The sequence below is a fragment of the Typopeltis vanoorti genome, chromosome 18 (assembly GCF_054136105.1).
Source record: "Typopeltis vanoorti isolate ZY-2024b chromosome 18, IOZ_Tvanoo_1.0, whole genome shotgun sequence".
Lineage (NCBI taxonomy): Eukaryota > Metazoa > Arthropoda > Arachnida > Uropygi > Thelyphonidae > Typopeltis > Typopeltis vanoorti.
This window is the reverse complement of record NC_143566.1, coordinates 21,598,203-21,623,076: the sequence shown is the minus strand read 5'-3', so window position 1 is coordinate 21,623,076 and position 24,874 is coordinate 21,598,203. Positions and strand designations below refer to the sequence as shown.

General features: G+C 36.3%; 1 protein-coding gene and 1 pseudogene across 1 annotated transcript in view; both read left to right on the top strand.

Moving 5' to 3' along the window:
• LOC150096531 (T-cell activation inhibitor, mitochondrial-like) overlaps window positions 1–24,874 on the top strand; it is a 106,403-nt gene that overhangs the window by 68,696 nt on the left and 12,833 nt on the right. Inside the window, exons 6-7 of the mRNA XM_090408552.1 lie at window positions 996–1,087; window positions 19,368–19,612. Coding sequence (XP_090264678.1) covers window positions 996–1,087; window positions 19,368–19,612 — 337 coding nt within the window. The remainder of the gene's footprint in view (window positions 1–995; window positions 1,088–19,367; window positions 19,613–24,874) is intronic.
• Window positions 2,537–3,346, top strand: LOC150096532 (protein fuzzy homolog; annotated as a pseudogene).

Sequence of the window (24,874 nt, the reverse complement as noted above, 5' to 3'; positions counted from 1 at the left end):
CTTTCAACAACAAAAAGATACGACAGGTGGCACCACTAGTTTCTTCTATTTTCGAGAAGTTCGGTTTCTCTTTGGACAGAGGGTGTATATATGATGTATGAAATATTCATGGTTGGTGTATATGATTAGCATATGTAATGTGGATGTGAGAACCATTGCAGGTGTGGATGTCAACAGATTACATTATTGGAAGCAAACCGTGGCTTGATAAAGTTCCATGCCTAGTCTATAAGAGCAGGGATTTGGATTATCTACTACTTAACTGTTAGTACAAAATGATGGTATGAGATATGTATGTTTCAGGTGGAATTGATCACATTCCATTGTTAACATGCTTTAGTGCATGCATTTCAGTATTGGCTGTTTAACTTGCATATGCAAGACATTTCTAAGATTTACAACCAATGTGTACTCACAGCAATGACCTGTTGTAGCAAGATCTGCAGCCTGACAAAAAAATAGTGAGAGGAAATGAAAACAAAGCAATACAACATGGAAAGGGGCATTTTAGGAATAACAGAATTAAATAAAAAAAGAATAATATTTGGATAAGGAAGCAAACAAAGGTAATGGATGTTGCATCAATATTAAAAGGCAATAAATGGCATTGGGCAGGACATGCGATGAGAATGTCTGACAATTGATGGACTAAGAGAACAACAAAATGGACACTAAAAACCAGGTAGACCAGCAGTAAGATTGGGATTATGAAATAACAAGATGTTATGGTGGAAAGATGTACAAATGGAAGAAGCATGGAGAGGTATTTGTCCAGCAGTGGACTGAAGAAAGCTGTTGATGATGCTATTAGAATATCCATTTATTTCAAACAAATTTGTGCTGTTATTGTCATAATGTAATATAGTAACTAATAAATTTTTTTCTTATGTTCCTTCAAAGTATTCACATTTAAACATTTGTTATGTTATTTTTTCAACCAATGAATATTCTCTTTTCAAAAAAAAAACAACTTTTTTTTTATATTTTTATTTTAGGACGTACAATTGTATTTGGACAACAAACAGGAGTTAGTCTTGATGGCCATGTAATCTTAAGTAGTGAAGATGTAAGACATAACTGGTTAGATGTAAGCATTTCATTTGTATTGTGATTGGCTGATATTTGTTTTAAAGCATTTAATGCACTTTTGTGTTATCCATCAGCTAAGATAAATTAAAAATAAATGCACTTTCCCTTGATCTCATGGGAAGACAACAGAAATATTTTTATATTTGCAAGTGTTATATTATATTCTTACTCTGTAAAACAGTTTTCATGGTTTGGATCAGTCCCCCTTTTTGTTTATTCATATAAAAACAATACTTCATTTGAGGATTTGTGACAGGGTTCTCAAAATAAGAAACATCATTTATTGATATGTGCCACACAATTTAAAGGCCACACATAAACTATGTGTGTCTTTGCATCCAAATTAATTTGCTATTTGTTGGTATCTAGTATTATCATATTTCATGTTGGCTATCTAAGGTACTAAAAGCTGTGTCTGTCCACTTAGATATTGGTCTTTTCCCCTAGCTTTTTTGTTATCCTAATATCTTGTCTTGAATGGTGATATTTTTATCACCATTTTAATGTGATTTTGCTATCTGATGCTATCTGTTCATTTTTCCTCTAATTTTCCTCAGACCTCTTGCATCTGTGGTCACTGATCTTTGATTAAAGTTTTTTATTTTTATTTCTAATCCAACTTCAACATCCATAAGTTAAACCTTAATGCAGTTGACGCATTATAGCAAGCACCACCATCCATACCAACTTTATCACTGTAACTCACTACCAAAATCTCCTAACAAAAAATCCCAATAGGTTTTGCTCAGAGAAATTCACTATAACAAACTATATCTGCTGTTGTTTAATAGAAACACGTAGCACAAGAAATTAGCAATAATTTAACAATACAGATATTTTCATCTGAATCCAACTGATCATAATCAGTGCACAAGCAATTCAAAATTTCTTTGGATTATTATTCCTTACCAAAGAGAGACATGACATCCTTATTTCATTTCATTGGAAGGGAATAAAACAATCCATTGTTGTGGTTGTTTCACCTTTTTGAATTGGTGAAACAATGGTGCACCATCAATCTGTTAAATTCAGGTTGTTTACATTATTAAAGTATTATTACTAATTTCTTGTGTGTATATGATTCTGTTAAATTTTAGTATGTCACATTAAAAACTGACACTATTTCTGTGGTTGTCCCTATGAGTTTTCTATAACGAGAATCAACTGCGCATTTAAAGGAAACACAAATACTGCAGTAAAATAAATATTACTTATTAATGAAATTTTTTATGTCATAAAATATCATCAGTGAGAACAATAATAGAAATTTGAATACAAAAGAACAGAAAAATATATATTGCAATAGAATCCTTTTTAAACATGAAATCATATAGTAGCATGTAGCAGTTGAGGATAAAGCACTATCAGAATGTGTGTGTAATAATATAATAATTTTTTCATATAGTGTTAGTTTTTATAATCATAAAAATATATGAAAAAAGTTAAAATGGCAGCTCACCTCTTGGCATTGACAGCCGATGGAGGTGTGCCGTTGTTTACACGTAATATTGGCGACCTAAAAGCACTGCCCTATGCCACTGTTGGTACATTAAATGGCCTTCATGTGTTTTCACGACTGCATGGTTCGGACTTATTGGCTACATTTACTGCTTCAGAGAAGCTCATATATGGCGTATCTATCACGACAGTATTGCATTAATACTAGTCATAGCTGATGATAATGCAAATAACTGCCATCTGAATTATTTGCTGGACAATATCTTTGCAGCCATGGTACTTTTTGTTGGATTAGACAGTCTGTGTAATGTTCAAAATGTTGATCGCTTGAAGAGAGATATTATTAATGAAATTTATAAGTAAATTTCATTAATAAGTAATATCATTTATTGATCATTTATTACTTCAGCTGGATCAAGATTTATCCACTGTGGGAGATTTAATTGGAGCAGTGGATTGTATGTTATCTAAAGAGAGTCAATCACTTCAGATTTATTTAGAGGCATTCACAGATGCTGCAGACAGTGCATATGGATGCCTTTTTGTAAAAGGAAAGGTATTGGTGGCCACAAAAAAATGGTGGTCTTTGACTGGCCAGGAGAAATCACTGTTGTCTTCATTTGTAAATTCTTCTCCAAAAGCAACTGCCAAAGATATTCCTATCTATCTTCCTAGTAGTTGTCCTAAGATGTGTAACAGGTTTGTCATACTTCATTTAGTTCAAGGAGTAGACTTATGCATTCTCTGTGGTCCTAGTCCTTCATTAGCACAGTTAGAAGAAGAGGTAAAATTATTTTAAATCTTTTAGATTATCATAAATACATAATTCGTTTGATGAAGTAATGCCTTAAATGTCTAAAGAGATAAATTTTTCTTTTATTAACCAAACATTAAATTTTATTGGATTCCATATTGTTCAAAACAATAACAAAAACAAAAAGTATTTCAATCACAATGAAATGATCTATTTTTAAAATGGCTGAAGTAAAAATACAATGAAAGAGTATTTTCTCTGATAAATAAATGTTTATACACTTCCAGGAATCTTTTTAGAACAAGTTTCAGATATAGGCAATTGACTGTATTTGAAAGAATTTGTGTATATAAAGTCATAACATTTGTTTGTTACTTATTATCTAGACTTCATTTAACTAGCTATACCAGTTGTCTAAACTCACTTATCATATATTAGTTCTCCAGTCATTCATTGCTACTCTTTTGTTCAGTTTATAGCAATGTTTTATCATAATCAATTCTGGGATACCCTTGAGAGGCATATCAGATATTACAGAACCTAGAGAAAGTGGCAACTACTAAAGGGTTGAAAACTATACTGGTCAATACTTTCATTATAGACAGTAAAATTCTAGTGGTTTAAGCTTCAAGGCAGCAGTTTTATGAAAAGATTTTTTTTCCTCCATTAATATATAACTTTATCAACTCAGATAATTATGGCTAATTTAATTTAATTAAAGTAAATTAAAGATAACATGGAGAAATAGTGAACACGTGCTTTTGACCTAGAAACTTTAAATTTTTGAGTGTGTTTTAGGATCCAGAAAACTATTCGGTATATTAAAATAGGGATGTGAAGTAGACTAAAATAGCGGACCATATAATGATAGAAATAATTATGGAATAATGCTTAATACATACAGAATTTTTGGCTGAGTTTCATAGCTGTTGTCAAGGGATACGGATGAAAAGAAAAAAATTAAACAAGGATCAAAGCTGTATAACTGAGAGGAGACCTCCACATAGCCTTCAAAGGAATGCGGAGAACAGACCAGGGCTTCTGACCTAATGTCCAATCCTCACATTCTCGTGGTGCACCCTGTTGGGTATCTACTTTGATACTGAACGAACGAGGATGGGCTGGCAATTTGGGATTTAGCCGACCAAATTGTATTCTTATTGGTTAAACCAAAATAAAAAAATGATGGTACAACATGACAAAATTTCATGCCGGCTGGGGCGTCGCCCGGTTAAACAAGGCCCCCGTTGTTTTCGCCAGGGAACCAGGGTGAACAGCGAAAAGTCAGCTACTGGAAAAAATCTGAAAACACAATCTAACTCAACATCACCAGAGTTAAAGATCGGCATAAGAAGCCTGAATGGCAAAGAAATGGAGCTAGCTGAGGAATTAGATAAGTACCAGATCGACATAATAGGGATGACTGAAACAAAAAAGAGATCTTTCTGAGCAATAAATACAAAACGTTATATTCAGGCAATCAAGGAGAAGGAGTAGCCATAGTATTCAACACAAAATACGAGGCTAATCTTCTTGAATGGCAGGCAGTCTCAAGTAGAGTGATGTGGGCAAATATGAGAATGGGGAACTGGACAATGAGACTTATTTGTGCCTATGGTCCCACAGAAGGTTCTACTAAGGTAGAAGTGGAGGAATTTTTTGATGCTCTAGAAAAAGCAACTGACACAATGAAAAAGGAAAAGTTGGGGATCTGAATAGCAAAGTAGGAAATGATTGTTAGACATACAAAAATATTTTGGGAAAATTTGGAGAAAAGAGCAAAGCTAATAATAATGGCAAATACCTGTTGGATTTCTGCTCAGGACATGGACTGGTTATTACTAACACCATGTTCCAACATAAAAATGTGCACAAATTGACATGGAGAGAAGAGACAAGGAATAAGAAAAGTCTCATTGGCTATGTTGTTGACTATTATTGTTGATAGTGATGTTTTCTCCCTGGAGCAGGACACCAGAGTGTACAGAGGATTTGAAATTGGAAGCGATCACTATTTAGTCTTGAGCAGGATAAAATTGAATTTCATATTGAAAAGAATAACATGTAAGAAACTTTTAAAGAGAATAAAAGTTGAGCAGCTCTCAGATGTGAACTAACATACACAAAGATTATTGAAGAAAAAATGAAAGAGTTTGAGAACAGGAACCAAACCTTGGAGATTCAGTGGAAAGCCTTGAAGAAAACCCTGATTGATTCAGCCAGAGAGGCATGTGGTGAGGTTGTCTGCAAGGATAGAAAAATCAGGACTCCATGTTGGACACAGGAAGTTAAAGAGGCAGTGAAGTAAAAGAAGAAAGCATATCAAAAGTTTCTGGCAAATAAGTCAGCTTGTGCTCTTAGAGAATACAGAGACAAATGTAAGAAAGCGAAACATTGTGTAAAACTAGCTAAACAAAAGTCATGGGAGGACTTTGGCAAGAACATAGAAAATAAATATCAAGAAGGTGGTAAGATATTCTGGAGGTTGTTGAAGAAGCTTAGAAATGGAGGAAAGAGGGCTGTAAAGGGAGTTAGAGATGATAAAGGTGACATGAAAACAGGAAAAAAAGATATCCTTGAAGTATGGAGTAATTACTTCGAAAAATTGCTAAATGAAACAAGTAGTGATAGCAGTGGTAAAAAACACTCAACAGGCATACAGTCAGGAATACATATCCCTATTTGAAGTAGAAAAAGCCATCAAAGGCTTGAAATGTGGAAAGGCCGCAGGAGTAGATGATATTCGACCAGAAATGCTGAAGTATGGTGGTATAAAAGTCTAACAGTGGCTGCACTGCATAGTTCAGAAAGCCTGAACAGAGGGTCGAATTCCTGATGATTGGAGTAGAGCTCTAATAGTGCCTATATATAAAAATGGAAATAAAACCGAATGTGAGAATTACAGAGGTATTTCCCTACTGAGTGTTCCTGGCAAGATCTATTCTAGTATACTTGAGAAACAGTTGAGAAGAATTGTGGTAGAAAAGCTTGGTGAAGAACAAGCTGGATTCATGCCAAATAGAGACTGTCAGGATCATATCTTCACTTTACCACAAATAGTCGAGAAAGCATGGGAATATAACAGATCTGTATTTAAGGTTTGTCGATCTGGAAAAGGCATATGACAAGGTGCCAAGAGAGAAGCTATTCAATATGCTACAGTTATATGGTGTCAATGGGGCATTATATCAAGCAATACTTAGTCTTTATTTGAGTTGTAAGTCAGCAGTTAGAATTGAAGGACGTACAGGAAGATGGTTTAATGTTAAATCTGGTGTGAGACAAGGATGTACATTATCCCCTCTGTTATTCATTATCTATATGGATCACATTATGAAGGAAAGTGGTATTAAACATGATATTAGAATTGGAGATGTTAATGTCAGTTCTTTGCTTTATGCGGATGATGTTATACTTCTGAATAAATCCACTACTAGTTTGCAAGATTCCCTGACTAAATTGAATAACTGTTGTAATAGATATGGTATGAAGGTCAGCATTAAAAAGACAATGAAAATAGGTAGAATTGTTGAAAATGTCAACTGTGTTGTGAATGGGGAACCTGTGGAACAAGTAAAACATTTCAGCTACTTAGGGACAATTTTTAGTGAAGATGGTAAATTAAATATGGAAATAGACAACAGAATCAACAAAGCTGGTATGGTAGGAAGTCAGTTGAATAAATTCATATGGAATAAGAGAGAAAATAGTTGGAACACTAAATTGGCTGTATACAAGACAGTGTTCAAACCAGTTTTAGCTTATGGATCTGAGAGCTGGGTCAGAAGTAAAACACTTGGGAAAAGACTAGAGACCGCAGATATGAGAGTCCTGAGAAAGATTAGAGGCGTGAACAGATGGCATCAATGGCAATATCATATTAAAAACGATGATATTAGGAAAGAAGTTGACATTGTCAGCATCCAGGAGTGCATTAGCAGAGCTAATCTCAGGTGATATGGTCACTTAAACAGAATGGGCAAGGAAAGATTAGCAAAACAAGTGTTCTCTGCCAGGTTGGCAGGAAAACGATCCAGAGGAAGACCAAGATATAGGTGGATTGATATGGTACAATGTGCCTTAGACAATAGAAATATAAGATCTGATAATGATAATATTGGAGTCTTGACAAGTAATAGACTGATTTAGAGGAAAATTGTAGATAGGAAGTTAGTAATGATGTAAATTTTTCATGTAGTACTATCATATCCTGCACCCCTTGAGGGTACATGTCAGGAATTTGATGATGATGATGAAAAAAGTTATTCATTTAATGAAATAGGGATTCGGCTCTCTCTTCAAATAAATGTTGGAATTTAAAAGTAAAGTTATATAAAAAAAAAATAAAAAGTTTGGTGTTATCCCACAAGATCATGTGTCTAGTGTTGAGCCTAACTAGATTTATGAGGCTTGATAAGCTGGATGTGGTTCTGGTGTTCTGAAATGTTTTGCAATTGATATCTTCTCATTTGACCAAAATAAGTCTCTTCAATAGGTACTAAACTCTCAAACAGCCCTATTAAATGGCTATAATCAAAGAATTACACATAAAATGACTGACAGTTTCTCTCAACATTCTCTAAAGAAAGCAAAAAGTCTACAGAACTCCAATTCCTTATAATGACCTTTCTGAATGTGCGACAAAAAATTTGAAGATATTCCAACTCATTCTCATCTTCAAATCCATCTAAATTCATAGTCTCTTCCAACCATCTATTCATTGGACATCCACATATACCATATGGTCACTCAGATGCTCAGTGATGTGCCACACCAGTCCTTGTGTATGCTTTTATGGAAGCTTCAACTCTGAAAATCAGTCACTCCAGACACATCACCCATCCATCTCATTGACAGTCTGACCCTTCCTCTTTATCTAGGAACTTTATCTTCTGTTATTGTTTTGAGAAGTCCTCCTTCCATCCTTTCAATGTGTCCAAGGTATTTCAAATTTTTTCTGTCAGTATCCTTAAGGAGCCTTAAGGATATCCTTAAGGTGCCAATTCTTACTAACACCCATCTGTTTATCTGTCTTTTAGTATATGATATCCTCATCAGTCTTCTTTAACACCACGTCTCTAAAGCAGCTATCCTTTTCTTATTAGACTTCTTTAAGTTCCAAGTCTCACATCCATAAATTGCTGTTGGAAAAAAGCAACAGCATCCAAAATCCTAAACTTGTTTAGCCAAAACAACAGTCAATTTCTGAACTGTTGTTTTGGCCATTCCTAATCTTCTGATGTCTTCTGAACAGCAGTTTTTTATATTAATAATGGATCCTAGATACTCTAACTTGCTGGCTTCCACTCCCTCAATTCTTTCTCCATTAAGGTACATTTGTTTTTCAGGAGCTTCCTTGTCTGTATTTCCTTTGAGAACCATAATCTTTGTCTTGCTTAGATTGACCTGAATCCTCTGTTCTTACTAATCTCGTTAACTTTGTCAAAAATTGGTCTTATTTCTTTCTTGTCATTAAAAAAGTAGTACTGTATTACTGATCAATCTACCATCATCTATTCTAATTCCTATCTTAAGCTCATCCAATGCTACATGCATAATGTCCTCAGCATAGATGCTAAACAAATGAGAAAGTAGGTATCCTTGCCTAACTCTCTCTCCAACCTGAAGCCAATCATTTAATCCAACACCTGTTCTTACCATGGCTTCTTGCTCACTGTACAAGTTACTATGTACATGATAGTTTGTTGAGGAAACCTATTATTTTTATTACTTTCTCACAATTTCACATGCTGAACCTTGTCAAAAGCTTTATAGTAGTCTACAAAACACAATACCATAGGAAGTCTGCCCCTTTGTATTTTTTTATGAGTTGTCTAAGCCAAAGGCTCTGATCTCTGGTACATTTACCTTTCCTAAAACCTGCTTGTTCCTCAGGCATCTCTGCCTCAATCCAATTTAGAATGATCTTTAATAAAATCTTAAAACCTGGATTACTGTGTGCAGATTTGGTCTCCTGGGTTCCAAGGAGATAAAGAAGCTGTGGAAAGGGTGCAAAGAAGAGTTACAAAGATTATATCCGAATTATGGGATTTAGATTATGAGAACAGATTGCGAGTATGTGGATTGCAGACTCTGGTTAACTAGAGGTGTATAAACTTTGGAATGGGTGTTATAGCATTTCAAATGATGAAATTTTTCATTATATGGAAGGCGGGGGGAGAATACAGGGGCATCCATGGAAGTTAAGGTTGTTCTCAGTTAAGAAAGGGGTAAGAGCTAAATTTTTCTCCTAGAGAAAGCAGTGAGTGAGTGGAATAATTTTCCCTTAGGGGTAGTGAGTGCATCTAGTGTAAATGAATTTAAGGGAAGGTATGATAGCTGGGTTGGGTAATTTTCAGCCTCCCTTGATGAGCCCTTGACTCCCTGGAGGTCTCAGATAATAATAATAATACTTTTGGCAATTCTTCTTATCTCCTTTCTGTGTAATGGTATGAAAACGAACTACTTCCAGTCTCTAGGCTATGATCCTATCTCACATAATCAATGTATGAAATACTCTTATCCCTCTATCCTATGTGACCATAATTAACTCTGCTGACATGGTCTCTTACCTGATCCAAAAGACAAACTGTCATCTTTGCTGCGACCTTGTGTTGATCAACTTCCATACTCGTGCAAGTTATCTTGTTTTTGTCAAATGGGAAGATCAATGAAAAAACATTTCAGAAGATCATAGCTGTATGCAGATTTTTAAGCTTCAGAAATCTGGTTTGGCTCAATGTGGTATTGACAGTACTAATTACAGGCCAGTGGGATAATGCCAAACTTTTGCATAACTGTACTTTTTAAATTTGAAACTTAAAAAGTCTGCCAGAGGGCAAAGTTATAGTTTGATGTGTTACAAGGTGCAGTGGAAAAAAAAAATAAAAAGATAAATTTTCATTATAATTTATCTGAGTTTTTGCTTTAAAGTATGGGGGGCAGGTAGAGTTTGTGAATTGTGTGTGCTTGTTGAATTTGTACTGTAATGTGATATTTTTGTATAGTTAGTTTTCTTTGTTCAGTATTTGATTAATGGTGGCAACTACAATTCAATTTGCCAATATGTTATTGCCTAGTCTATACCATTTAAGGATTATATTTTACATATCACAGGATTTTTTGGTATACAGTGCTTGTGGCATGTTTGCATCCTGGAAGTTAGAAATGTGGCAGTTGAGAAGCCGGGGATTGCATGTCTGATTAAAATGTAGAAAATGGGAACAACTTGGTGATATTGAAATTAGCATAACAGACTTTGGCAGTGTTATGTCACAAATGAGTGGATGAGAGAGAGGAGATGAGAAGCATGATAGAGGATGGAGAAGACGAGCAGCATGTGAATAATATAAAATTAGGGTAAAATCAGGCAGCATTACATCACAGAGAATGAAGAATTATGATGAAGAATTTATGGAGATAAAAACACGTATTAAAGTAATTACTTTAATTATAATTAAGTAAAACAATAACTCTCTTCCTTTTCTAGACACAATTGTCATACGTCTTCCCTCAGGCTGCCTTTTCATGGTCTACTGCAAACCTACACACAAATACAGGCCAATACATGCATAAAAATTCATGCCACCATCCAACAAAAACTAGGGGTCATCAGCACCCTTAAACACAGCTCTAACAATTTTTTCTGGTGAGCAGGTGCTGAATAAAGAATATGAGATTATTAGCCAGACGTTTATGTAAAAAAAAAAAAAAAAAAAAAAAAAAAAAAAAAAAAAAAAAAAAAACAGTTCATGAGATTCTCCACAAAAATATCATTAAAAGCAAAAAAAGATTACAGGAATGCCATAGCCATGAGGGGATTTCACATGAAGCAGCAAAGGAATTGTCAGTGCCCTTGACCATATTGTTTAATCTAAGTCTCAGCTCTGGGTTAGTCCTGAGGGGGTGGAAAGAGGGGAAAATAGTTCCATTTCATAAAGGAGGTTCCAAGATTGCTGTAGCAAATTACTGACCAATCAGCATATCAGGAATCATTGTCAAAGTATTGGAGAAGTTGGTCATGAGCAAAATACTGGAATGGATAGATGGAAATGGGATACTTATGGGGAAAAGCATCGTTTTGTGAAGGGTAGATCATGCCTTGCTTACGTTTTATAATATAGTGACAACTGAATTGGGTAATGGGTTTACAGTGATACTGCTGGACTTTGCAAAGGCCTTTGACAAGATACCACATGGAATTCTAATCAGTAAACTTCAGTACTTGGAGATGGATATAGGGTTGGTGAGATGAATAGGAGGGTGATTGATGGAGAGATTATGTTCTTACACTGCTACTGTTTAATTTGTTCATTAATGATATAGGAAAGATCTAAGAGGAACTGTTCAGTTATTTGCTGATGATGAAAGTTGGGTAGAGCAATAGTTAATACATGTGATGTCAAAATTTTGCAGGATGATTTGGATAGATTGGCAGACTAGGCTAAGGAGAATGGATGTCAGTTTAATGTGGCAAAGTGTAAGGTTATGCATTTTGGGGTGAAAAGATTATCAGCAGCATTCCACATTGATGAAGCCAGAGACTTGAAAGTGTTAGTGGATAGGGAGTTAAAGTTATGGGGGGGGGCACATAGCAAAAGTGGCTAAAGCAGCTCATCAGATCACTTGGTTACTGAAGAATATTTTGACGAGCAGAGACAAGCAGATTATTGTTCCTGTTTATCGAGCTTGATAAGACCCCATCTTGACTACTGCATGCAGATCTGTGCATCAGGGTTTCTTGGTGATGGGGAGGTGGTAAAGAGGATCCAGAGGCAAGTAACCAAGATGGTAGCAGGTCTATGGAATGAACCTTATGAGAACAGGTTGAATTTTTGTGGGTTACAGAAACTGGCTGATAGGTGGAAAAGGGGTGATACAATTGAGACATTGAAATTACTGAGGGGTTTTACAAGATTAATTCAGAGCCACAGGTTTTTCAGAACAGGTGTGGTGGTGGGAGAACTGGGAGCCATCCATGGAAACTGAGCAAGAGTGTACTTAGTAAGGGTGTTAGAACTAAGTTTTTTACTTGGTGAATGAGTGCAAAAATACTGTCAATAAAGTTCTTCATAAAACTTCATCAAAAAATACATATAATATAGATTATAGTAAAACCATAGCTATTCCGTACATCAAAGGATTATCAGAAAAAGTAAATATAATTCTCCATCCATCAGTGGCTTTAACAGGCACTTAAGCACCCATAGCCTTCCAAGTATCCTTGGATTTCCTAACTGTAATAGGAGGATAAGGCAGTTTGTGCTGCCAAGTATTCCTGTCTGTAAATTGCATGTGTTCTACTGGCCAGTTTGTCTGTTTTTGAGGGATGAAAAACCAGAGTTTCTGGGAGAAAAAAACCATCTACCTCTGTTTGAGACTGGCTAACTCACCTTTGATGGAAAGAGACCGAATAAAGGTTCCTCACGTCATGGATGGGAATCGAACCCTGGTCTTTCTGACCAAAGGGCTTCATCTGTACCTACTGAGCTATGGAGGCTCAAATAGAATTCTACACCTTTATAATCTTAAGGCCATTTTTAAACCACCTATGAAATTAAAAAATATATTCAAATCTAATGATCCTCTCTCCCCCATTGGCTCACCCTGGAGTTTATTGTATATATTGCACCTGTAACGTACCTTATATTGGGGAAACTGGACTTACAATCCCTATCTGTTTAAAAAAAAAAAAAAAAAAAAAGATACATTAAATTTAACAACTTTGGTGAAGCAGGCCTCTCAGAGAATACCCTACACCAAATTGATTGGCAAGTACCTGTTCTTGACATCATACAAAAACCTGGTATGGATGCAAATTTAATGAAGCCCATGAAATTTTGATTAACTATCCTAATCTTAACAATAATGGTAGCATAAAAATCCTAAGAATTTGGTTAGCACACATTCAGCCCACTTAGTTCTTCGGGTTTTATTGGCCAACATCCATGCTGCTTGGTTTAATTTTATTTTTGTAACCAAATAGATAATATTAACAGGACTCTAGTGTTGATGTAGTAAGGTTTTTTTTTTTCCACAAGAGGTTAGACCAGTAGTTCTAACAGTTGACCAAATCAGTGCAATTTAGCATACCACGTAGATTGTAGTGCAGCTTGTTTCTTTGTGTATGTATATATATATGCTGTACTCCAGATGATGACCTTAATGTGAAGGTCAAAACATCAAATAATTATTTTGGTTTATATTAAACTGAAGTTTTTCTCTAACATGGTAATTTTTTCCATAATTTTTGCAATGAATTGTGATCACTATGTAATCCATGAAGGAAAGGATCATACAAGGATCAGCTATCTAAGATTTTTAGATGGTGAGTGATTTTCATCACTTGGTATATGACACTGTTAGTCTATTGGTGGCCTGCAGTGGTGTGACAATTTTTGGTGTCCAGAGCAAATTCTTGAAATATCTGGTAAAGAGGTGAGTTTGAAATCACTAATTTTGGTATGAGGTTTTCTTCATAATTTGATACATAGATGAAGAGCAGTGAGGATAGTATGCAAACTTTATAATGTCCTTTATTCCATGTCTGGAAATCATAATTCAGTAGCCACTTCTTGAGTCATACTATTTTAGTCTGTCCATTTTGAGGCTTTTCTTTCCATGTTCCTTAACAAGTATGGAATGTCAGCCCATTGACCAACCCCCAACTTGGAGGACCAGATTTCTGTATTTATATCTCCCAGAAATAGGATGGCTCTAGGCATTGGATCTATGTGGTCCATAGCTTTTTATTCAATATATTTGGAGCAGAGGCTCTGTAGCAGGTGTAGGCTCCAATCCCCCACCCCACACCAAAGGTGTGTTCTTCTATTCATTAGAAATCTTGTATGTTCTGACTCAAGATTAGATGTATCTAACTCTCTTGCATACTTATGTAGCATCTATACTAATATCCCATCCATTCTGACTGCTGTATTCATTTCAGGCACATGTAAATGGTTTCAATACCTCTAATTCATCTGTTTTTTTGTCCAGTCTCTCTTAGCATCCAGAGCTAATTGGTCACTGGATGCCAAGGGAGATTGGACAAAATAATAGAGGCAGATGAGTTAGAGGTGTGAAAGCTATTTATACTGAATAGCTTTTCATAACAGAATCACTTTTAAGTCTCTCTTGTTGTAGATTTTTTTTTTTTCCAGGATGCTATATCAGCTCAAAGTATTATCTTTTTGATACTGACATTCAAGTACAACTAACAGCTAAACCTCTGGCTGTTTATTATTATTATTATTATTGTTCCGGGAAACTCCAAGGAGTCGACAGACTCATCGAGGGAGGCCCTAACATCATGTCAAGAACAACTATTCAACATTCACACAGTATCTATCATACCTTGCCTTGAACTCATTCACGGTTGTAGCACCCACAACAGACTTTGGAAGCTTATTCCACTCATTTACCACTCTCCAAGTAAAGAACCTAGCTCTAACACCCTTGTCAACCATGCTCTTGCCCAGCTTCCATGCATGGCCCCTAGTCCTCCCACCACCAGTCATATTTTCAAAAATATCTTCTGGATCAATCTTATAAAAACCCTTCAGTAATTTGAATGTCTCAATCATATCACCCCTCCTTCGCCTATCCTCCAATTTCTGCAACCCACAATTCTTCAACCTATTCTCATAAGGTTCATTCCACAGACCTGCTATCATCTTGGTCACTCGTCTCTGGACCCTCTCCACTTCCTCCCCATCACGAAGAAACCCTGGTGCCCATAGCTGGGCACAGAAGTCCAAATGGGGTCTTATCAAGGCTCGATACAGAGGAACAACAACTTGTTCGTCTCTGCATGTTAAAGTATTTTTCAGAAGCCAAGTGATTTGATGAGCTGTTTTAGTTACTTTTGCAATGTGCCCCCTAAACTTCAACTCCCTATCCACCAACACTCCCAAATCCCTGGCCTCATCAATCTCCTGGAGTATGATTCCACCAATGCGATATACTGCTGCTATTCTTTTCACCCCAAAGTGCATAACCTTACACTTTGCCACATTAAATTCACATCCATTTTTCCTAGCCCAGTCCTCCAAACTATCCAAATCATCCTGTAAAATTTTGACATCTTGTGCACTCACAATTGCTCTACCCAACTTTGCATCATCAGTAAACAAGTGAAAACTTCCTCTCAGATTCTTTCCAATATCATTGATGAACAAATTGAAAAGCAGTGGTCCAAGAACAGAGCCCTGTGGCACTCCACTAGTCACAAGACGTCTTTTAGACTCCACTCCCGAATAAGCCACTCTTTGATATCTCTCCTTCAACCACCCTCTTATCCATCTCACCAACCCTATATCTATACCCATCTGCTCCAGTTTACTGATTAGGGTTCCATGTGGTATCCTATCAAAGGCCTTGGCAAGGTCCAGTAGTATCACTGTAAACCCATTACCCCTATCCAATTTAGCCGTCACTGTCTTATAAAACGTGAGCAAGTTACTGAGGCATGATCTACCCTTCACAAAACCATGTTGTCCCCCATACAATATCCCATTTTCATCTATCCAAACCTGTATTCTTTTCTTGACTAATTTCTCTAAGACCTTGACAATGATTCCTGATATGCTAATCGGTCGGTAATTTACAACAGCAGTCTTGGAACCACCTTTATGCAGTGGAACTATTTTCCCCTCTTTCCACCCGCTCGGGACTAACCCAGACCCGAGACTCAAATTAAACAAAATGGTCAAGGGTACTGACAATTCTTTAGCTGCTTCTCGTACAACACGAGCTGGTATACCATCCAATCCCACAGATGTATTGACATTGAGGTTATGCAATAGACTACTCACCTCGACTTCATTAACCACAATTCCCGTATAATCTACTGGTTTATTCGTTTCTGCAATGTCACCACCTGGATGATATACTTTTGCAAAGTGCTCACTCAGTAACTCAACTATCTCAACTGATTCAGTTACCTCCCTACCATCAGCATTCTTTAAAATCAATCTGCCATGTACATTTTTCCTTTTACTTGCTACATATCTAAAAAACTGTTTAGGATTCTCTTTAGCCTGCATGGCCAATGTTCTTTCGTAATCCTTTTTTGCTTTTCTTACCACACTCGTTACCCTTCTGGCCTGCGCTTTATACCGTTCATGTGCCTGCCGGTCACCCTTCTCCTTAAATTCCCTCCATAGTTGTTTCTTTTTTTGCAACTCAAGCTTAATGGTGTTATTCATCCATTTAACCCCTACTTGATTTATTATTCGGACTCTAGGTATACAGTCAGCCATTGCTTCATGCAAGCACTTCTTAACTACCTCCCATGCACTATCAACTTCTAGTCCTTGCAGTTGTACATGCCATGGCACTGAACCAATCAAACTCCTAAGCATGTCATACTTTCCAGCCCGATAATTCTACATGTACCCTGTCTTAATTGAAAATTCTACACCTTTAGCCACCTCCCAAGTTAAGACCCTATGATCACTCTCACCGATTGGTGGCAATGTGGTCATATTTGTTACAGCCAAATCCTCAGATGTAATTACTAGGTCAAGCACTCTCTGACCCCTAGTATTTTCCATTATATGCTGTCGCGGATAGTTATCCCTTAATAACCGCATAAAATCTAGTTCTTTCCTCCCGTGTGTCCTCTCCTCACTCCAATCAATGCGACCATAGTTGAAATCTCCCATAATAATCACCCTCCTTCCACCCATTTCTTCTATTTGCTTGTGCATACTGTCACCACCATCTTTTCCATCACCTGGTCTATAGCAGCACCCAATTGTATATTTAGTTCTGCTAGTCACAATCTCACACCAAATGGCCTCAAATGTGCTCTTTTCTCTATCCTGCAATTCATCTTCTATTCTCCTTGGCTGGAGCTCATCAGCTATCATCAACAATACTCCTCCCCCCATTTTATTCTCTCTGTCATTCCTGAACACACTATACCCATCACATTCAATCCCACTAATTATATCATCTACAGTCAGCCATGTTTCACTAATACCTATAACCTGTGGTCTGGAAGTGCCAACCATGGCCAAAAACTCTTCCTTCTTGTTCCTAATACTCCTAGTATTAGTGTACATGAATTTAAGACCCCTATTAGCCCCAACCCTACCTTGATGCCTTATATTAACTATCCCACTCAGATTTGTTGTCCTTATTTGCTCTGGCATATTATATTCATTCTTACATTCAACTGCCTCCATATCTCTACTCCCCCCCCCTAACAAATCTAGTTTCCCTGAATTTGCACATCCACTACATTCAGCAACACTTTCTCAAGTCTTCTTACACCGTAACCATTCAAATGCAAGCCATCCATCTTATATAGATCCTTTCACCCATCAAACTCACTCCACACATCCATAAATTCCACACCACTCGTCATACATAACCCACGCATAAAGTCATTCGCAATTATAGCCCTCCTTTTAAACATTTCACTGCCATACCGTGGCAAAAGACTAATCATTCTAACTCTCTCACTCTTTTCTTTTGCTACCTCAAACAATTCATTCAGGTCTTCTATCATTTCCATTTTATCTCCTTTCAAATCATTCGTACCTGCCACAACAATCATTTCTTCCACCCTTTCCTTTTGCTCTCTAATAGACGCAGTTACGTCCTTTATGGTTGCACCAGGTTGGTACGATTTTGTCAAATCCTCTACTAACACACCTCGTACTAACGAGTCTCCATACAGCACTCTATCCTTCATTTTGTTCATGTTCACATTCATACGTCTATTTTTCCTATCATACCTTTTATTATTGGTTGGTTCATTCAGTCTACTTTTGTTCATGCACTCTAGCTGCTGTTTTGCTCTTTCTATCGCACTATTCAACAACGCGATCTCACTCAATGCATCTATCTCGTCTTTTTTGTTCTCTGAGAAACCATTTATACTATCATTCACACTTTCTACATTCACACTCTCACAATTTTCATGTACAACCTTGCCGTTTCTTGTCATATCCCTGTTTCCTTCATTCTGAAGGTTGACAAAAATACCACACTCACGATCCGAAATACACTTCAATTCCTCATTCTCCCTACATTTTCTACACACATTCAATCCTTTATTATCATCTAACCACACTCCGACCGCACTCCGCAAAGCGTACATTTCACAGCTAGTACACTGACTCATTTCTTTTATGCTACCGTTCTTTTATAACGATGGCGAACCTTCATTACTGGCCGTCATTTTCCTTCGCACAGGTGCCATCCTTATTTGCAACATGTTTTGTCAAATTATACGTTATAACACACCAAAAATAGGCGCACTAAAATATGCAAGGCAAACAAAACAAAACTACACAATATTAAGTAATTTGTATCGTTAACAGAAAATGATACTTATCTTATCTGGAGCTTGCACGAACACTACACATTACGAATTCATCTAGCGGCAACTTCCCGACATAGATTATGTTATAAAACACTTTAGTACACTAACCACGCTAATAAAGCTCCAATAATATACCAAAATTACACACTTAAGTCCATTAAATTGAATCCAAAACACCAATAAATCAACAAAAATCACAAATCTCTCAGGAGCTCTCCGATAGCACGTCCGTTCACCAGCTAGCCTCGACACCAATATCATTGGTGTCGAGGCTAGCAGGGATTGATATTAGATAGATCCTCCTTAATATCAACAAATATCTATTAAACCTTAGGGTTTGGCATCAATTCTCTACAGCCTATACTATGGAGAAATCCTTTAGACTTTCTCAAAGGATTTCTCCATAAAGATGTTGGGGATTTAATGGGAAGAGCTGTTAGTATATTATTGCCAGTCCATTTTTTTTGTGAACATAGTCTCACAGAGTAGTTTGCAACTGTACTGAAAAGTATTCTGTGTGAGAATACTCTTTCAGTACAACTACATGTTCTTATTTCTTGGAAATTGTGATCTATTGAGTTCTTGATATAATTCTGCAGAGTATAGTTAATTTAGAAAGTTTATTTTATTGTTCATAATGATTACATGAAATAATTATAAACATTAACATGCAGCATTGAGCTGAGGAATGTCTTCATCTGTTTTATGATTGTTATAGTTATTATATTTCAGCTTATTCAGTGTGTACGCCAATATGACTTGATTCAGGATCAACTTCCAGCAGCAGAAAAAGCCTTGTCAGATGTTTTGAGAGGAATGGTGATTGATCATCGTAGATTTCAACCTGCTATTATGATACAGAAATATGTACAGCAACTTGGTAAGCTAACAACAGCCTTGTATAAATACAAATGGCAGCATGGGTATCCCAAGTCATGGCCACTTCGTTTGGACCACTTTCAACTGGTAGTTGAGGGGTAAGTTATTTTTTTATTTTCTGTTTTGTTTCAAGTTGCTTTTAATTCTCTCATATGTATTGTGTAAACATAAAAGAACCAGAACTGGAGAATATATATATATATATATATATATATTTAATATTACTGTAAAACACTTCGTTTAGACCACTTTCAACTGGTAGTTGAGGGGTAAGTTATTTTTTTATTTTCTGTTTTGTTTCAAGTTGCTTTTAATTCTCTCATATGTATTGTGTAAACATAAAAGAACCAGAACTGGAGAATATATATATATATATATATATTTAATATTACTGTAAAACATGGCCAGAAGGCATATAAGTAAATAAATGGCATGTGTGGGCTTGGGGTCAAGAGCAGCAAAGGGTAATCTGTTAATATTTTTCTTAAAAACAGGTAACCCTCGTATAACGTGGATGTTGGGTTCCATCTGAGTCTCGCAAAATGCCACATTATGCGAGACTCAGATTGTATAGAAAAAGTAGGGTTATGTTCAGAAATCTTTAATTTTTTTTTAATTATATAAACAACAATGACATATCCAACAAAAATATATTTTTATTTAATTCAGATAACAAATACATAGTATAAAATAATAAAAATTACAAATTGTGCATAAGCTTCATTGCACATAATGCATAAATGTTTAGGTAAAATAAAATAAAGTACATATTTTAATTGTCATCACTTGAAATCTCTTGGATATCATTTGTGTAATTTTCACTGCATACTTCAGCTGGTTTAGTTATCAAGAAGTCAATAATAGGACCTTGCTTACCACTATGCTGCAATTTTTTATTACGTTCATAATATGAAACTAAATAAACATCCAATTGTCTTGTGAATTTTCCGGAGCGCTCCATTTAGGGATCATTATCCATAAAATAACTTCCTAACTTTCTTTCCAAATCCAATCCTTCTGCTAATTTCTTTAAACTGAATTCTTTAACGGATTTATCACAATCAGAATCTTCAGCAGAACTTTCCCTGCCATTTGGTTGATTTGTCATCTATTAATTGTACCAGTTCTTCCTCATTTAAATCTGTTTCCCCATCAATTAATTCACTAATTTCATTTTCAACCATATCGCAAAAGCCCTCTCCACCAAAAATGTGTGTGACATTTATTACATGACTTAGCTCGGCATCCACTGGAGGTACGAAATTTTGTTAGAGAATGGCTTCAGGCCATATTTTTTTCCAGGAAGCATTCAGTGTAGAGGGTTGTAATTCCTTAATAGACAGAGAAATAATTTTCACACAATTCAATATTGAAAACTTTTCCACGCTTGAGGCAGCATCATGTTTGGATTAGATTCCATTTTTTCCAAAATTAATTTGAATGTTCGACGAATATAATATCTCTTAAATGTTGATACTATTTCTTGGTCGAGTGGTTAAGTGAAGTAGTATTAGGTGCAAAAACGTTATTTTAATATTTGGATGGTTTAAATTTGTTGGGTGGCCTGGTACATCGCCTAAAATTAGTAGAATTAATTTTACAAATTTTAGTAAAATTAGTACAGTCGATATTCTTTTTCTTTGTATAACTTTCTACATCAGGTACATCAAGCATCACAATACTTTACATTACAATTACTAATTATGTAACTCACCATAAAATAAAGTGCTCAGTTTAAGATTAACACACTTATGATTTTTAGTGCGCTTTCCTGACAGAAAAGTCTTCGTTTTTGTAGGCAAATTTCAATAATAAACACTTAATATGGTAAACAACTGACGTACATGAGTGCTTAAGGATATGTCTACTAATATAAATTCGCTATAACTACATGCGCAATAATAAACACTTTATATGGTAAACAATTGATATTGCATACACACACAAAAATGTGCATGCATGCTAAAGAGTATTTCCCTTAATATAAAATTAGCTGCTTATAACTGCATGCGCAATACAGGTAGACACAAATTTAACGAAGATAAAATTTGATTTTTTAAGTCACACGGTGAAAAATATATGAAAAGATAAAGGGTTACTACAGTTTTTAGACCATGTTATATCGAAACCGTGTTGTATCAGAACCACATTATACGAGGGGTACCTGCAGTTAGTCCTTTGGAAATACTTCATATGGGAATTTGTTCCATAGAATTCAGGTAGATGGGATGAAAGAGAACCGTGAGTAGCAGGTTCAGTGAGTATGCAGTTCCGTTGTAAAGGGGTGGTGAGCAGCTATTGCTCTAGTTCCTGTAGATCTGGCAGAAATGGGAAGCAGAGTGCATACTAGTTCTTCTGAATAGTGGCTATGGAAACATCTATAGAGGAGACACAATGCAGAAACTGATCTTCTATGGGATCCTCTGAAGATAGTGTAAGAGAGGTGTCGTTTATCAACCAAACTGTCTTTTTCTGAACAGCATCAGGAATTTTTAGGGAGATCTTAGGTTCATCACCCAAAACATGAGAGCAGTATTCCATGGTTGGTCAGAAGACCAGTGTCAGTAAATGTGAGTACCTGTTTGATCAGAAAAGGATGCCAAGTTTTTTTTTGAAATCTGAGGATGCTACGAAGTGATGTGATTATCCCAGGGAAGGTAAGTCACTCCGAGAAGAGAGATCTGGTCTTGACTGTTGAGTTGAGCATTATCAAAAGTGGAGATGATCTGAGGTTCTTTTTTTTTTTTTAAAAACACAAGCAAAATTGTGTTTTGAAAACATTGAAGGTGACTAGGTTGTTTTCATCCCAATGAGGAATAATGTGGAGATCAGTGTTCGGGGCACTTATTACAAATGAACTTGAAGTTTGAGATGTCTGAGCACTGGAAGACTTGTCATATGAGTAGGATGAGTGAAAAATGCTATTGCAAGCAAAAGTATGAATCGATTTGCAGTCGAGAGATTGTTTACATAAATCGGATAGAGAGTGAGTGAGATGACCAAGTCCTGAGGGACACCTATATTAACAGAAAAATCTGAAGAGAGAAACACCTTCCATCATTACATGTAAGGATCAATCTGGGAAAAAACTGCAATCTAGTTATTAAGGGAAGAAGGCAATCCATATAATGGTAATTTGTTGTGATGCCCTTGATCGGCTTGGAAATGTCAAGTGCACACACAAACCTTTCCATGGCATGAGTCCAGAGGTGAGTGATGTAAGCCAGATCTCCATTGGCAAATTTCATACTAGTAGCCACTAATTAGCTGACAGTTCTCCAGCTGTCAAAGAAGTTGACTGTTGATAACATTCTCCATTACTTTAGACAAAACTGAAGTTACATCAATAAATTAATAGCTTGACATTTATCACTTTTTTTTTTTTTAGGAATTGGCTGTATACGCTCTTACTTTCATGCTGTAGTATGGATGCTAGCCGAGTATAATATAGTGAATAGATGATAAAGAACAGGTTCAGGAGTACATTTCTTGAGCACAATAGGTGGGATTACATCAAGACACCTGCCTTTCTGGTATCTGGGTTTTTCAAATTCTTCTGTCTTTCTGGTATCTGGGTTTTTCAAATTCTTCTGTCTTTCTGGCAAGTGATTACAGGAGACATGCAATGAAATATTTCAGGCAAAAGAAGTAATTTGTCTTTATCTCTGGAGGAAATGGAAGAGAAGAATGAAGCCAGAACACCAGCCTTATCTTTAGGCGATGATACAGTGTTGCCATTAGTGTGAGAAAGAGGAGGAAGCACAGATTGACAAACTCTGTACTCGACTGCTTTGGTAAGGGACTAGAAGGCAACTGCTAGCCCTTTTAATGATGGTTTTACAGGTGTTGCAGGCAACTACGTAGGCTGTGAATGAAGCTGGGGTTTTTGTCTCACTACTTAAGATAGGCTATTTTTACATGTTATGTTTGTTTTAGGAGGAGGGGTTTTTCTAACTATGCAGAAGAATTAAAGCCAAAATGAGTAAGTATATCAGGAGGACAGATCCTTTGAGGCTATCTGGTGTTGAGATAGTGGCCAATAGGATGAAATATGTAGTTGATTGCTAAGGAAGATTGTGGCATGGAAATCAGCATAGTGAATGCAGGGCAAATAATTGTTATGGAGGACTTCAACTATGGTAATATAGATTGGAAGGAGGAATAGCCATAGGGATGGCAGGAAAAGACTTTATTCAGCAGCTAAGAGATAATTACCTAAGCCATGTTAATGGAGGAGACGTGGGGTTTGAGAGTGCTGGATCTGATTGTATATCACAGAACTTAGTGGTGACCAATGTAGCCACACTGCTTCTGGTTGAGGAAAGCATTCATGTGGTCTTAACCATGGAGATTGCCTCAGATGGTGTCCAATTAGGCTTTTTCTTTTATTGATATGGTTCATTAGTGACACCAAGAAGTCCTAATAGAAACAGCCAGTTTCTATTAGGGCTTCTTAGTGCTTATAAAGATTAAATGAGTCTTCTATCTCTCTAATCTACCTTTTTGTTTTTAGGAGGTGAAACATTTGGTTCCAGTCAATACTGGAACCAAATTGAGACTGACTGCCATTCAAGATTAGCCTCATATTTTGTGTTGAATACTATGGCTACTCCTTCTTTTCCTTGATTGTCATTGCCTGAATATAACATTTTGTATTTATTGCTCAGAAAGATCTCACCAGTTTTGGTCTCTTTTGTTTCAGTCGCCCCTATTATGTTGATCTGGTACTTATCTAATTCCTCAGCTAGCTCCATTTCTTTGCCATTCAGGCTTCTTACGTTGATAGTACCGATCTTTAACTCTGGTGATGTTGAGTTGGGGTTTGTTTTCCGATTTGTTCCAGCAAGCTGACTTTTCGCTGTTTGCCCTGGCGAAAACAACGGGGGGGGGGCTTGTTTAACCGGGTGACGCCCCAGCTGGCATGAAATTTTGTCATGTTGTACCATCATTTTTTATTTTGGTTTAACCAATAAGAATACAATTTGGTCGGCTAAATCCCAAATTGCCAGCTCATCCTCGTTCGTTCAGTATCCAAGTAGATACCCAACATGGTGCACCACGAGAAGGTGAGGATTGGACATTAGGTCAGAAGCCCTGGTCGGTTCTCCGCATTCCTTTAAAGGCTATGTGGAGGTCTCCTCTCAGTTATACAGCTTTGATCCTTAAGCACCCCTTTCTAAGTACTCTTCCATCCTTATCTATAAGTATGTTCCCCAGTTTATTTTTGATAATTGTACTTCTTGTCTTGTTTTGTTGGCTTATTCCTTTTATATAATGTTATAAGCTTTATCTATTCTCCCAGTCTTTGTTAGATCTTGTATTTCTTTACACTTTTTTATGTTTATATTTGTCTTTGCTTT